The following is a 15,553-nucleotide window of genomic DNA, read 5'->3' on the forward strand; positions in this document are numbered from 1 at the left end:
GGCCAAGACACAAGCTTTTGCTCCTATGTGCAACTACATTTTTGTATTTTTCTGAAGAACTACTCATCATCTTGAGGAAAATGCTCCAAAATTAGTGTTGGACTTTAATGGCTATGTACTAGATAAAATATTCTTACTCTGCCTAAATGTTTGTAGACTAAATACTTTTGATGAAGCTAATGCTTACATCTCACTTCAGTGTAGATTATGTTAGCTTCTGGGATATAATAAATCCACTGGGCCTGATGCTTGAATTAACATAATAATTAAAGTTTCAGCACATTGTTGTAGGTCACAGAAAGAAAATGTTTAATCTTCCTGCATTCATCTGCGTATATTCAAGGCACTGGGAGGTCTACAGAGACTGAATTAAATTTAAGTGTATCAGAAAGAAGCAGACTGTTTTAAGAGAAATTTGGAGAATATTTAGCTTTGTTTGGAGCTGTTCATAATTGTTCTTGTTCTGACAATAAAAGATCCAGCAGAATTGGGTCGCCACTCAACTAACAGCTCATTTAATGAGAGAAATCTGTAGGTGTATAGGAGCCAAAATACAGTATTGTCCTGCATCTGCCGACTTAAGGATTTTGGGTGTTGTTTGGTTCCTGGTCCATGGTCAGCTGTGACTGGAAGAAAAGATCTAAAGCTCTGGAGTGTAACTGAGTGAGCACAGGAGCGAGTAGATCAGGTGAAGGTTACTCTAGTCTCGGAGTTGGTGCTTTACAAAACTACTGCATGGAATGAAAGCATGCTTTTCCAAACATAATGGCCAGGTTTGGATGAGGCTCTGAGCAACTTGATCCAGTGGAAGGTGTCCCTGCGTGTGGCAGGGGAGGTAGAACTGAATGATATTTAAGGTCCTTTCCAACCCAAACAATTCTTTGATTCAATGATAATGCTGGACTTAAAGCTTGATGACAGTAAGAGGACTTACTGTCCTTTTATGAGTCTTGAGTGAAGCCAAGGAATGTTCACAATTATCTTGTCCTGGAAGTACTCACTTTCCAGGGAAAAATATCTAGACCAGGTCAAGATTTGACTGCTCTGGAACCTGGTTTGGATACCCAAGGTAAATTTCAACAGAATCTTTAGCAATGGTTTTCCTTCCTCCTGAAGTTGTTCTTTGATGTTATGGGGATAAATGGATTTAGTAATTTACTGGGTTGGTTATCGTGATGGGAATCCACAGAAAAACAAAAGAATTAGGGAAAGTTCTCTTTATAGTAGCATTCTTAGGAGCTGTTGCAGGCTGTTGTTCATCTGTGATTGGGCCTGCACGACCAGGCTGAAGAAGTGAAAGATGAGGGAAGAAAATAAAAATGGGGTGACTAAGGTTGCCTAAATCAATCTGTCTGTTTCTTGCATGGTAGCATGGGGAAGTTGCTTATTAATTCTGTGTTGGGAAATAACTGAGAGGGGTCTAGCCAGACAAAACAAGAGCTCCACTTGGATGCATCAAGCAATTATAATTTCATGGCTAAATAGGTAAATACTGCCTGCTTTTGCGTATGAATTGGAAATACTTCAATATGCCTGTTGTCTCCATAGCCCCAGACTACTGTACAAAAAAATAATCCTTGAGCAATAAAATAATCAAATTATCCTGGAGTTAAATTGTTTTACCTCTAAATTTCAGTTTAGGAATGCAATGAAAATGAACCCAAGTAGAAAAGAATTAGGCAAGAGCAGATAGATAGTCTGTGGACTTCTTGTTTAATGATAATGAAGCAGAATTTTATTGATGGCTATACTTTTTATTTTAAACCATTTACAACTCTACCACTGTTTCATTAGAATATTGAGGTATAATATTACCTCAGTAATAGTACTGAGGGGTGGGATTCTTGTGTATTTCAAACAGAGCTTCCTATTGGTACCAAACCTGAATTTTATAGGACTGAAATCAAAACTCTTGCAAACCTGTAGGGAGTTGGAGCCTTTGGAAGAAATATAGGTAACAGATACAGAATGTTCTCTTGATTGGCAGGAGTGATAATTCCCTTTCTTCCCTGGGAGTTCAGAAAGCTTTAAATAATTTCAAGAATGTAGTAACTGTTAGCTGATGTTTCAGTGATGAATGCTAGTATATTTTGTGAAGAACACTTCAATATTAATTAGTTTGAAGCTATCCAGAGGTAGCCATCAAATGGCTTTAGTAGTCTAGTGGCATGTACTCAGAATCAAGTGGATTGTGTATATGTTTTCTCAGGGTGCTATAAAAATGAAGAGAAACTTTGGAAAGCAAAACCATATTCAGTAATCCACAGAAAACACTAGGTTGTAGAAGAAGGTGGAATTAATAGCTTATAGTCCTTATAATGCAAACATTCTCTGACTCTCTAGTGATCCTGTCACTCTGGTCATTTTCCTAATGCAGTAAATGTAGGACCTAATCAGCCTCAGGGGCTATATGTCTAAACAGCTGAGCAACAATTACAGGGCACCCATGAGATATGGAGGGGGGCGGGGAATGGAGGTGGCTAGTAAGAGCATTTGTGTTCAAATTATGATTTGAAGGAAATTTTCAGTTATTTTATGCTATAGGGAAGAATAAAATTTCTTTTTTCTCCTGGGGGGAGTGGAAGTTGTTTAATATACTTGGAGTTTGTGTTGGTTTTCCTACACTACCATTTTTTGTGTACAAGTAGTCATTCCAGTTATACTCCTTGTACTGCTGTGTGGCACTGAAAGCCATGTTCAAGCTGTGCAGGAGGAACCAGGCTGTGGCTCCTGCTGTTGTTGTCAGAGGCTTCTGTCTTACATTTTTTCCTCACTGGTTAGGAGATGAAACTTTGTAGAGAATAGATGTCTGTTGCTGAAGCATTTGGTGCAAGGATACAGACTCCATTGTTTCTTCCTCTGCTCCCTCCATCTAAAAGCTTAGTGCAGTACCAGCAGCTGTGGTGAACCCCATTTTCATGCCTTGAGATGTAAAGAAACTTTAGACCCTGATCACAGATTAGACCTGGCAATGTCTTCAGTTCTGGAGTCCTCAGTACAGGATGGACATGGATCTGTTGGAATGAGTCCAGAGGAAGCTATGGAGAAGATTAGAAGGCTGGAGCACCTCCCATCCGAGGACAGGCTGAAAGAGTTGGAGTTATTCAGCCTAGAGAAGAGAAGGCTCCAAGGAGACCTTAGAGCAGCCATCCAGTACTGAAAGGGGCTACAGGAAAGCTGGGGAGGAGTGTGGGTATAGAATGAAGGTGAAGATTTTTAAGCTGAAAGAGGGGAGATTTAGATGAGATCTTATGAAGAAATGTTTTTCCTGTGAGGGTGGTGAGGCAGTGGCCCAGGTTGCCCTGAGAAGTCGTGGATGTTCCATCCCTGGAGGTGTTATAGGCCAGGTTGGATGGAGCTTTGAGCAACCTGATCCAGTGGAAAGTGTCCCTGCCCATGGCAGGGGAGTTTGAATCGGATGACTTTAAGGTCCCTTCCAACCCAAGCCGTTCTATGTTTCTAAGTGTTATTGAAAAAAGGAAGAGTAGCCAGATTTGCAAGTTATGGTCTATACTTGTAGTAGAGTATCTCATCTTCGTCTTATCTCTCAAAAGAGATATTAAATTATTTTTTCATTATGTTTCTTATGTAAGTGTTCTTTGCATGATTACTTTGTTTTTTTTCCTCATATCCATAAGGCATGAGGCCATAAATAATATGACGCTCCTGTTCAGTAACTATAAATATTAAAGTATATTAGGCAGTTGTGTTAGACAAGTTCTTTAAGAAGTGAAATGACTTGATAATGTCTAATGTTTCTGTCCATGTCACTCTTTGTGTCTCTTTTTCTACCTTTTCCATCACCTGAGAAATGAGATTTTAAGTTTTATGTTAGATGCATATAATGATGCAAATATGTTAAATTATGGCATTAAGACTCTCACTTTCATAGGAATAACTTACTGCATAAAGAAAAGGATAAAATATCAGTGGTATAAATGTGCTGTCTTCAGTGGAATTTACCAGCAGTTAACATGTCTCAGACATGACAGCAAATCCTTCCTGTAAAATGTCAATACAGCACTAGAGTCCAATTATTTTTATACTCTGCTAATCTTCTTTCACTTTTACACTGTTACTGCAGTTTTCTATAAAAAGACCGTTGGTAATCTCAGTAGGGAGGGCTCCTTATCGAGCAGTTTCAAAGACTTACAGCTTCTGAAAAAAAATAGAGATCACTAAGTAATATTAAATTCATGGGAAAAAAAGCTAGTCAGTCATCAAAAAACTAAATGCCTAATGACTATAATACTGATTATTTTGCCACTTGCAGAAGTTTTCTTGGATTTTCTCAGATTTGATAGTGAGACTTCATTATAGCTTAGAAATCTTTTATATTTTTACAGTACGTGCCTAAAATGGTCCTTTCAAGACTTGACATGCTTCTTTTATAGAATCATAGAATGGCTTGTGTGAATAGACCTTAATGCCAATCCAGTTCTAACTCCCTTGCCATGGGCAGGGACACCTTCCACTGGATCAGGTTGCTCAAAGCCTCATCCAACCTCGCCTCAAACATCTCCGGGGATGGGGCATCCATGACTTCTCTGGGCAACCTGTGCCAATGCCTCAACACCCTCACAGGAAAACATTCCTTCCTGCTCTCTAATCTAAATATACATATAGCTCAAAATAAAACTATACATTGCTAAATACAAGGTAAAAAAAAAATGTCAGGCTGAGAAACATACTTATCATTTCTAAAAAGTCTCATTTCAAACATTAAACCATATTGAGTGGTCCTCAAAGGCCTTATTTTAATATAGATTACTTGGAGTATATTAGTAATAATTAAACTCTGCTAACAAGTACATCTTGTCAAGTCATGGTGTGTATTGTAAAGAAGTGGAAGTCATAGAAAGACTTTTATTATGTTTAATATATAATGGGAAAACTTATAGTTGTTACTTAAAGCTTCTTAATGCATCTGTCAAGTTTCATTGAACTATTTCTTTCTTATCACCTTATGAGGGTAAGCTTTAGAAAATTGTAGAAAAAGGTATGGTATAATAGGTTTGCGCTGTAATCACCATTTCATAGAATTGCAGAATAGTTTGTGTTGGAAGAGATTCTTAAATGTCATCCAGTCCTATCTGTCTTAATTAGGCAGAAAAAATTACATACTTATGTTTGCAATCGGGTGAACCCAGATTTTGTGCCTGTGATATTACCATCTGAATATCTGTGGTTCTTATTTATACAAAACCCTGGTGTGATATTCTCCAGACATTGGCCCTTATTTACATCTACAGAGCTCTTTATCACATAACTCCTGCTTTCCAAAATAGCATGACCTAAATTTTGATTGAGAGTATGGAGAGGAAGGATTGCTAAGAACAGTTGTATCCTATCGAACTATTACAAAAATATTTGTACTTGTTTTGTGGTTTGTTTTTTTTTTCCTGGAAAGCGAATGTTAGTTTAAAAACAAACAATAATGCCAACATGTTCACCAGTACTCCAGTAAACACTAATATCAGAATAGCTCCTAAATCCAATAAAAACAGTTCTAGCATGCTAGTGGGAGAGAAAACAACAGCTACGATGCATCAGTGTTGTAATATCGTCTGTCAGCCTTTTGTGGATTTCATCAGGGTTTGATATATTTTCCAAGATAAAACGTGCTAAATTGCTTTGTATTTAGTTGTCTTTTTATTTGTGTTCTTTGTGTTACCATTTATGGTTTGGTGGGGTTTTTTTTTTTATACCTGGCTGCTGCATGCTGAATGGCGATGGAGCTGCTCTTGTTACTAAGGCGTGTTCTGATCTTCAGCTGCGATTGGGCATTTCCAGTGGCTGCTGATTAACTAACACTGAGCTGCATACAGCTTAGCCTCCCTTTGCCTCTCAGCAGGAATTACAGCATAATAAGAATGGTCTCTGAAGGAGAAAACTAAAAAAGATGGACTTGGGGGCAGCATTGATAAAACAGAAAAAGGATTTATTTAAGTAATAGGTCCAGGTGTTTCTAGGAAGGTATCACAGCCTTAAGGTTAGATAACAGTATTATCATAACCATCAAGTTTTATGTATATTGAGAAAACATTTGAGTTTTTTATGTGGATTTTGAAATAATCATTTCATGATCCTATACCCTGAGTTTGCCCTTGAACGTTTCTTACATTACATATTCAGGTGGTTGCGGTTCTGTGTAAATACCTGTGGCTGCCTCCATACAATTCAAACAGTTCCGCTGCCTTTCTGGCCATGACCTTAACAGGAGTCACTACTGTTACACAAATAGTTACTAGTAATAATTTACTTGCCTCCAATCTAAAATACACACTTTCTGTGTTGTCTTTTTAAATCTAGATGTATAGGTGTTTCTTCATTTCAGAGAACAACGTTGTCTGTTCTTACTACAAATCAAGAAGGGTCTGTGCTGCAGTCATCACTTAAATATTTGTCTGTTGTCTTTTAGTTCTGTCCACAAACTACATTCATAAAAGGAAATTTAAAAAAAAAAAAACAAACACAAAAAAACACGCAACAGCAGAGGAAGAACCAATGGAGTCTGTATCATTGCACCAAATTTTTCATTGCTCAGTGTAGTGATCATAGTCAATTTAACTTTTAGAGGAAGAGAATGTAAATTTTTACTGATTTTTATTAGATTTTATTAGACATTATTTCAGCATCCATTTTTGATGATTCATTGGATGGTGTATATATAGAAAGTCTTCTGGAAGATCCTCTGCAAGGAGTGAGGTGATATTTCTTTTTCCAAGGAGCAGACCAGAAATTGAGTTTTTATTTTTATCTAGGACACAGTCTGCTTTCAGTTTTCAGAAGAACAAACACATTTGGGTTTTGTGCAGCTCTCCCCATGAAGATGTGCACAGAAGAGAGCTGGCCCAGGATGAGGAGGAAGAACTTTACCTTCCTAAGTCATCACTCAAACCAGACTCTTTTTAAGACTCACATTTGCAGGGATTTATAATTAGAGAAAAATTAAACCCATTATTTTTACTACAATAATGTCAGTTTTTTCTACCAACTCTGCTTTCTATAAGCTATCTGGTAGCAAAAGCCTCCATGCTTCTGATCATTTGAAAGCCAAAAAATCCATATTTTGCGGTTTACCTGCAAAGTCAGTGGGAGCCTTGAGGTCTGAAAAGGCCCTTGGTAAGTTGCTCTGCATGGTTTTTACCTTGGTAGAGTAACTGAAGCCTGTATTTATTTTTCAGGGTAATGCTAGCCTAGTTTCTCAACCAAAACCTTACTGGGTTTTAAGGCAAGACCAATGTTGAGTAAAAATAGAGTCTCCTCCTATTGGTGTAGAAGAGTTATGTGTATTTCGCATTGTGCAGCTTTTTCTTGACAAGAATGGCTTTAAAATTACAATGTCAGACTTAGGAAGTTTGACTAATTATATGAATGGCATTATCTCTATGATATAAACTGCAGGACTCTATAATCTACTTTTTAACTATATAACTGTTCACAGGGAAACGATTTGCTTATTTCCACCTTGTAGCAGTCTTGTATTTAGTGTACATTCAGACAGCATCATTCCTAAAACTCATGCTGACTTCACTCTCCCTCCCCAATTGCAAATTTGCTTTCGAAGTGCATACTCTGCATGATTAAATAAAAGGAACTGAAAATTAGTGACGAAGTTGCAGGGTCGAGCCATTTTAGAAATGAATTAAAATTAATGTTTAGTGAAATGGAGTAATTTATCACTTATCTAATGTTCCCTGCAAGTCATTTATCATGAGTGGCAACTATCATAGTTTTATTCTAATCTGAGATGATGGCAAGGGATCAGAGGCTTACGTTGTGTGAGTTAATCCTTCTTGTAATTGACAGCTAATTTAATGATTGCATGTAAAATTACACGGGAGTTGGAAAAGCTTTTCTAAGTTTCTCCTGTGCTACAGCAGCATGTCATGTGTGAGTTTCTGCCAATTAAACTATTAAATTATTGTTGTCAGGTGGAATTTTACTTTGCACTTTAGTTTGCTTAATTGTTTACTGGTTTTACTTGTGTGTTAGATAGAAGTATAGAATCATAGAATCACTGAGGTTGGGAAGGACCTCTAAGATCATCCAGTCCAACCATCGGTCCAACACCACTGTACCTACTAAATCATGTCCCAAAGTGCCACATCTACATGTTTTTTGAGCACCTCCAGGGATGGAGACTACACCACTTCCCTGGACACCCTTTTCCACTCTTTCAATAAAGAATTTCTTTCCTAATATAGAATCTAAACATCTCCTGGTGTGACTTGTGGCCATGTCCTCTTCTCATATTTCTTGTCCCTTGGAGGAAGAGACCAGCACCTATCTTGCTACATCCTCCTTTCAAGGAGCTGCAAATGGTCATGAGGTCTCCCCTCAGCATCCTCTCCTCTAGGCTAAACAGCCCTAGTTTCCTCAGCCACTCCTCGTAAGACTTGTTCTCCAGACCCTTCCCCAGCTTCATTGCCCTTCTCTGGACATACTCCAGCAGCTTCATGTCCTTCTTGTACTGAGGAGCCCACAACAGAACAGGATTTCGGATGTAGTGTCTTTTTGAGGTAGACTGAGAGCGGACTTCATAAACAGGCACTATGGTACCCCAAATTTGTAGGTCAGAATAAATAACTAAAGTTTTACATTTCTTGTTATCTTTTTCAGTGCAGCATTTTCTCCCGGAGAAGTGCTTGAGGTGGTTCACCAGCTCCCTGGATCTTTAGGGTGAATACATACTAGCACAGCATTTTTCTGCAAAAGGACTATTTAAAATAATAGAAGAATCCCCTGAGAAATGATTCCTCACTCCTTCTGAGAAAGTTACTCATGGTCTTAAATGTTTTGTTTTCATGTTAGGCTAGCCAGGATTATCTCACAAAGGGCTTATTTCCTAATAAAGGAGGAAGAAGTTGGCGTAGTGTAACTGCTAAAATTGAAAATTATTTCTGGATCTGGTAACTGGCTTTTTTTTTTTTATTGGTGGTACTGCATCTTTATTTCTCTGTAATGATAGCACCTCTTTTGAGACCAAAAGTTCCATTCACAGTGTGGCTGTTTGCTCTAAACAGCTTGTGAGTGCGACTTTCCTTATTTGCTGACTTATATGTAATAAAGACTTATCTTGTTCCTTACTCAGAGCTTGCTTAAATATTACAATGGATTGTACAATACATTTCTGGGGATGCTGATGAATAAGATGCTCAAGAACAGCAATTTCAGTTTCTGGTAGAGAATTTATTCCGGCATGTCTGTCAATTCCTTTTCAAAATATGCCATGTTAATAGGAAAGACAGCCAGGAATCTGTATTTATGTGACATGGAGGGAAGGAAGGGGGAAGAAGCAGATGGGTATTTCCTGTTTGTGGATTTGAAATCATGACTCTCTTTCTCCCCAGATTGTTTACTTAAAATATTCTGTGGTGCCTTATTTAGAAGGCAAGAGAAATGGTTGCTGGAAAGTAATGAAAGACTGTGAGAAAGGGAAGGAAGAACAGGAGAGTCTTATATAAAAAGAATTATTGAAGTGAGATAGGAAGAAAAAACTGATAGAATATAGAAACAACAATATTTTTAAAAATGAGTTCAGCCCTAACTGATAAAGTAGTCTGTACTCCATTTGTATTAATAGCTTCTGAGGTTTTATCATAATTCCATTGGTTTTGTTGGTTTCATTCTTAGGTCTTATTTATTAAACAGACAGTAATATATTTATTTTTTTGAATTCGAATGCCTGCATGGGTTGTATATATATGCAATCCAGGAATTCTGTTTTTTACAATTGGGAAATAAATAAAAGTCAAATTCAGGTATAAAATTCAGAGGAATACTTTATGGTCTGTATAGTTTTTCATCTTCAGATCCAGTCAGTGACTTATTAATGAAAGGGTATAGGCTGGCTTCTTAGTGTGCTGAGAAGCTTTATGAGTGATTCATCCTGAGATCATGCTAGGTTCCACAGTATACGCCTCATGCAGGGAGTAACCCCCTTGAATGTAATGTCAAAGCCTTAGTTTGGTGTTCCTGCAAAGCTTCCAATTATTGCTATTTCCTACAGAAGGAGGAATTCAGACTGCCTGATTTTGTTGTTTTAGTCATACTTGTTAATGATTTTGTCTACACATTTTGGTGTAGTTTTCCCTGGTTGCATTAGTTTCTGAAAGACTTTATGAATAAGAAGGTGACATGAAGAATAAATGTTTGAATTTTAAATTTCCATGAAAATGGTGCACAAAACAATTCATCTCAGAACCTTCTAGGATCTGGTTTAGCATGATTTGTTTATTCAGTCCCTGTTTAATATTTGAAAGACTGCACAGAAGAAACTTACCTCTTAGAGCAGCACCTGTATCCCTGTGTTTTCTGTTTAAAAAGAATTCTTTTGGTAGGTAGAGAGGTAAAATGACAGCCCTCTGCTACCTTTTGTTTGTATGATAGTAAATTGGTTTGTTACATGACATGGATCCTTGGAATTTAATTAATAGACTTATTTTAAGACTTTTGGTTTCCTCTTCTGTAAAGAAACATTGCAGCTATCAACACGTAGTTTTGACTTACTCTCTCTGGACAATTTTATTTCTCTAGTCTACGATCCCATTATTGTTATTACCTAATAAGACCAGAATATCCAGTCATATGCATTTGATTTAAATCAGGCATGGGCACACAATCAAATCCTTATGGAATCAGCCAGCCTTATTTTATGGTTTAATACTACCAGGGAGAAGGCTAGGTGGGCTGTAAAGCTTCGTATAATGCTTATGTAGGATTGTAAAATATACTAAAGCTTACAGAAGAGTTCCTTCTGGGCATTTTATCAGACCCTAAGGACTTGAATGCACCTCCAGAGAAGTGAATTCCAAAATTACTGTTGACTTCATTGGTGAACAGGGCAAATTCTAAGTAAGGAATTGGAAAAATATCCCTCCTGCAGTGCAGTAGCAGGTGCTTTGATAAAACTGCTCCTTGTCTGAACACATTCTGTGACACCAATAGATCATATGTTTCTGTTATGCATATATAGAAATTCAGAATTGTAGCTGCAGTAATATACAATAATTTACACATTTCAAAATTCAGAAAAAAAACTTGTTAAATTCAGCTATTTGTGTTCATGTTATCTTGTGCTTTTCTGCGCAGGCAATTACATTTTAGTCATTAAATGAAGTGCAACTCTTCATAATGGCTAGAATGACTGCCATGCATTTTTAATGGTTTCTGTAAGTGTTGTTAAGTGATAATTTTAAAAAATAAACAAACAACCAGTAGTATACACAATTGGATATTAATAAAACCTGTTCTAAATTTATTTTTAAAATCAACAAAAGTCATGGTCTTAAATGAAGGAGCAGTTTATAACTGGTTTTATGTAGATTTATATATATTATTTATATATTTTATGTAGATTTATGTATATTTTATGTATATTTATACATACTTTGATAAAACAATTTTTATATTAAAGATTTTTCTATAAACCATCATAGGATGAGGGAGAATGATTTTTTTTTTTTTTTTTTTTTTTTTTTTTTAAGTTGAGAGATGGGGAGATCAGGAAGAAATGTTTCCCTGTGTGGGTGGTGAGGCACTGGCACAGGTTGCCTAGAGAAGTTGTGGCTGCCTCATCTCTGGAGGTGTTCAAGACCAGGCTGGATGGGGCTTTGAGCAACCTGATCCAGTGGGACGTGCCAATGGCTGGGGAGTTGGAGCTGGATGATCTTTAAGGTCCTTTCCAACTCAAACCATTCTATGATTTTAAATGTTATTTGAATTCATGCCATGGATATCTCTAAATTAAAATTCAATATTTACTTTTGTTGAGATGTTTGCTGCTAAAAGATACTATACACCTAATCTTCCTTCAGTCCTTTGAAAACAGCATTTTTCAGGATTAGTTCATTTTGTATTTTCCTTCTTAGCAGCCAGCACCAATTGGAAAATGAGATGGCTATGTGGTTTTGTATGCAGACTGCCTCATTAGCTACTCCAGTCAAGCCTTGTGACCTTTTGTCTGTCAGACCTTTTTTTTTTTCAGTCTTTTCTCACAGTTGAACTTATCAGAATAAAAATCAAAGTTCTTTAAACCTTTTGATGCCAGAAGTTAATTTCTGAATACATCAAAAAGTTGCTGAATTGTGTCATTGTTTTCAGCCTTAGCTTCCTACAAGCCTTTTATATCAAATGTCAATTTAATGAGCTTTACTGAAAAGTATAGTCACTGCTGAGAGAAAGGGAGTTCCTGCTGTACCTACAGCTGTAGCTTGCCTGGAGAAGTTATTGATAAAGTTTGATTTCTCTTCAGAACTGAGATTTTGAGATTGCCAGAATCACAAGACATGATACTGGAGCTCCTGGCCATCCTTGTTCTACTTTGAGCTGACCTTCCTGTAGCTTTTTAAGGTCCTGTAATTACTAAGATATTAAATGGCAAAGGCAATGGAATAAAAGGAGTCTGTCCAGATTGAGAACAATGCCATTCAGTCAGGTTGCCCATAGTTGCACAACTAAAAGTTTGGAAGGTGATCTTGTCTTGAATACCACAAAAGTGAGGGTTTATCTCCTGACTCTGTAGCCCATGAGCCTACTGTCATTGGATCAGAACCTGTCCCGCTTATCTGACCTACCCAATGAATGTTAGTGCTTTGATGGATTAACATTGTATCTTAATGTAGTCCTGCTATGGAGTCTGTATCATAGTATTGCAACGAATTCTGAAAACCAAATATGTGAAACTCAATCCTACAAAATATAAAGAGGAAATAATGGACGTTTTTGGTTCGAATAGTATGCAAATAAATTTGTTATTCATGGTGTTTTGAGATTTTTCTTCCAAAATATTTTTCTGAAGTAAAATGCTAGTTTGATGTAAATCTAAGTAATTAAAAAAACTGAATGCTTCAGCATAACAAAATCCTTCAACTCCCAAAACTTCAGATTCAAACTGCTAGTACAGTTTTGTTGATGAAATTAATGATTAAAATAAACTGTATTCATGAATTCTTTCCAGAAATGCCCCCAATGGGGTCTTTCCTCCCTGAGACTTTGGGGAAGGTTCATACACAAGTTGTTTTTTGATCACCTTATGTGCTAAAGCGATGATATAGTGAGGTTGGGGGAATAACTACAGCATATCTAACATTTTTTAAAGTACCTTGTATGAAGATAATTAAACGTATCAGTTAATAACAGTTTTTAGTGACATTACTGTGTATCACAGACCTTATTATTGAAGCTGAAAGGAATGGGAAAGAATTAAAAAATTAAAAGTGAATGCTGCAGGGTGTGTAGCAGTGGTCAAAGAAGATGCTTACCAGCTTTCTTAAAGGGTTGTCTAATGAGGCCTCTATGAAATACGTATTTTCTGGTCATAGTACTGCTGACACCTTCTTATCACTGACAACTCAAACTTTTTTTCTTATCTGGTTTCATGAATTTTATTTCTCTCTAATGAAGAAGTGTAGGGTTACTGATTTAAACTCTATTTTTTTTTTTTCTCCTTCAAGAAAAATGTGATTAAGTTGAAGGGGTTTTGCCTTGAATACTTAATGAATGGGGTAATGGGCACACAAATTTTAGTCTTAATAATGGATGTCTGTGGTGAGGCATTGGGGGGTTGCAGGAGCAGATTCTGTGAGGAAAGGATGGCGCTGCCCATGGTGGAGCCTAGCAGAACCCCTCAGCTGTGAGCGGGGCACCTCAGGGAAAGTGTGCATAAGAAAGGGTAAAACACCACATGACAGTGAGGAGAGAGGACAAAAGTGCTGTAAACAGTCCTGTGAGCACCTAGGCAAGAGGAGAAGGTGGTGATGCAGGCACCAGAGCAGAGATCCCCCTGCAGCCTGTGGACAGGAGACCATCGGGAAGCAGGCATCCACACTACAGCCTATGGGGGACCCAGTGTTGGAGGGGTGGAGATTTACTGAAGGCTCTGTGGCCTGTAGAGCGTGCACAGAGGGGAAGGCTCATTCCAAAGGGCTGGTCTCTTTTGAATTCACACTGTTATTTCCTTCATCTATACATTGATATCTATGTTTAGGGTTTGTTCTGATGATATTGTGGACCGACGTGTGCAGCTGTGTTTGGGTTTATTCTCAAGAATGATGACATTTGACATCCTCAGGTCTTCATACCTTACATACCTTCAGCCTTACCCTGCTCTGCCAAGTCTAGGTTTCCATTGAGATGTTACTGGCTTATCTTTAGCTAAACTAGTAAATTTTGACTTCACATTGCTCTAAACCATTTACACTTGTAGTGTAAGGTCACTATATGTGTTTATGTCTAGGACTGGATGGTAGAGCATAATCTCCATGTATGCTATACTTGCTTCTGTGGTAAGGTTGATAGCTTAGCTTCTGCTGGTTTTGTTTCTTAGTTGCCTTCAGGATAAACTAAGATAAATAACCTGAATGGCACACACTGGCTAGAAAATTACATCCTGAAAAACCCTGTTTGTTTCCTGATGCGTATTAACTTGCTCTCTAGCACAGTGCTATGTGCAGGTTTGAGGCAGATGCTTCAATGGGTAGTTTGTAGCTTTGGTTTATTCAAGACATTGGGCTAAAGCACTTTGAGATATCTCAATTGTTGATTCTTTTTGAGATGCCATGTTTTTAGTGAGCGTTGGGAAGGTAAAGATCTGGAGTTTGACTGGAATAACGCTTTGGTTTGTGCACTCAACTCAGTGTTCTGTACTTAGATGTGTTCTGGATCAGACTGCTCAAATAGCATTTAATGTGATTGCTGATGCAGTATCTGAGTTTAAGCATACCCATGAAAAATCTTTAAGAAAACAGTTTAAAACATATTCACAGTAAATCTTATAGTTTTCTTTTTTTTCTTCATGGATTTTTAAGTGCTTTAAATGAATTAATTTTTGATACAGTGCTTTACATTAATACCGTTGAATATGAGAATAATTCATGCAAGTTGCTTTTAATTATGTGCTAGTGATTTATTTGTTTGTTTTTCTCCTTTTGTTTGGCAGGAAAAGAAGAATATATTGCAACATTCAAGGGATCAGAATACTTCTGCTATGATTTATCTCAGAATCCCATCCAGAGTAGCAGTGATGAAATAACTTTGTCATTTAAAACGCTTCAGAGGAACGGACTGATGCTTCACACAGGAAAATCGGCTGATTATGTCAATCTTGCACTGAAAAATGGAGCTGTCTCCTTGGTCATTAATTTGGGCTCAGGGGCCTTTGAAGCACTGGTGGAACCTGTGAATGGGAAATTTAATGACAATGCCTGGCATGATGTGAAAGTAACCAGGAATCTGCGTCAGGTAACAGTACAATGGATACAAGAATAACTGACTTTGTTATGAGTAAATGCTTGGTGATTTGAAAAGTGCATAGTGTGACATTGGATGTTTAGCAGGCTTTTTATTAGTTGTTTATTTGCACAAGGAGGGATATTCCTGCCACACTTGAGCAGGGGCATATCTAGAAAGTAGCAGGGCAAGCAGCTGTCTGAGATGGTAGTAGTTAGATGTTTTAAAGACTGTAGGTATCACCCAGGCGTTTCTCCAGTACAACTGTCTGCCCTTGCAGTCTTGCATTAGCCAAGGCTGATAACTTTCCATAGCACAT

At 37.4% G+C, this 15,553-nt stretch overlaps 1 protein-coding gene across 28 annotated transcripts in view; it reads left to right on the forward strand.

The window, feature by feature from the left end:
• NRXN1 (neurexin 1) overlaps nt 1-15,553 on the forward strand; it is a 790,728-nt gene that overhangs the window by 242,013 nt on the left and 533,162 nt on the right. For all 28 annotated transcript variants that reach the window (XM_069850390.1, XM_069850392.1, XM_069850405.1 and 25 more), the window contains one exon: nt 14,945-15,246. In XM_069850390.1, coding sequence (XP_069706491.1) covers nt 14,945-15,246 — 302 coding nt within the window. The remainder of the gene's footprint in view (nt 1-14,944; nt 15,247-15,553) is intronic.

Source organism: Phaenicophaeus curvirostris, chromosome 2 (assembly GCF_032191515.1).
Source record: "Phaenicophaeus curvirostris isolate KB17595 chromosome 2, BPBGC_Pcur_1.0, whole genome shotgun sequence".
Classification (NCBI taxonomy): Eukaryota; Metazoa; Chordata; class Aves; order Cuculiformes; family Cuculidae; genus Phaenicophaeus; species Phaenicophaeus curvirostris.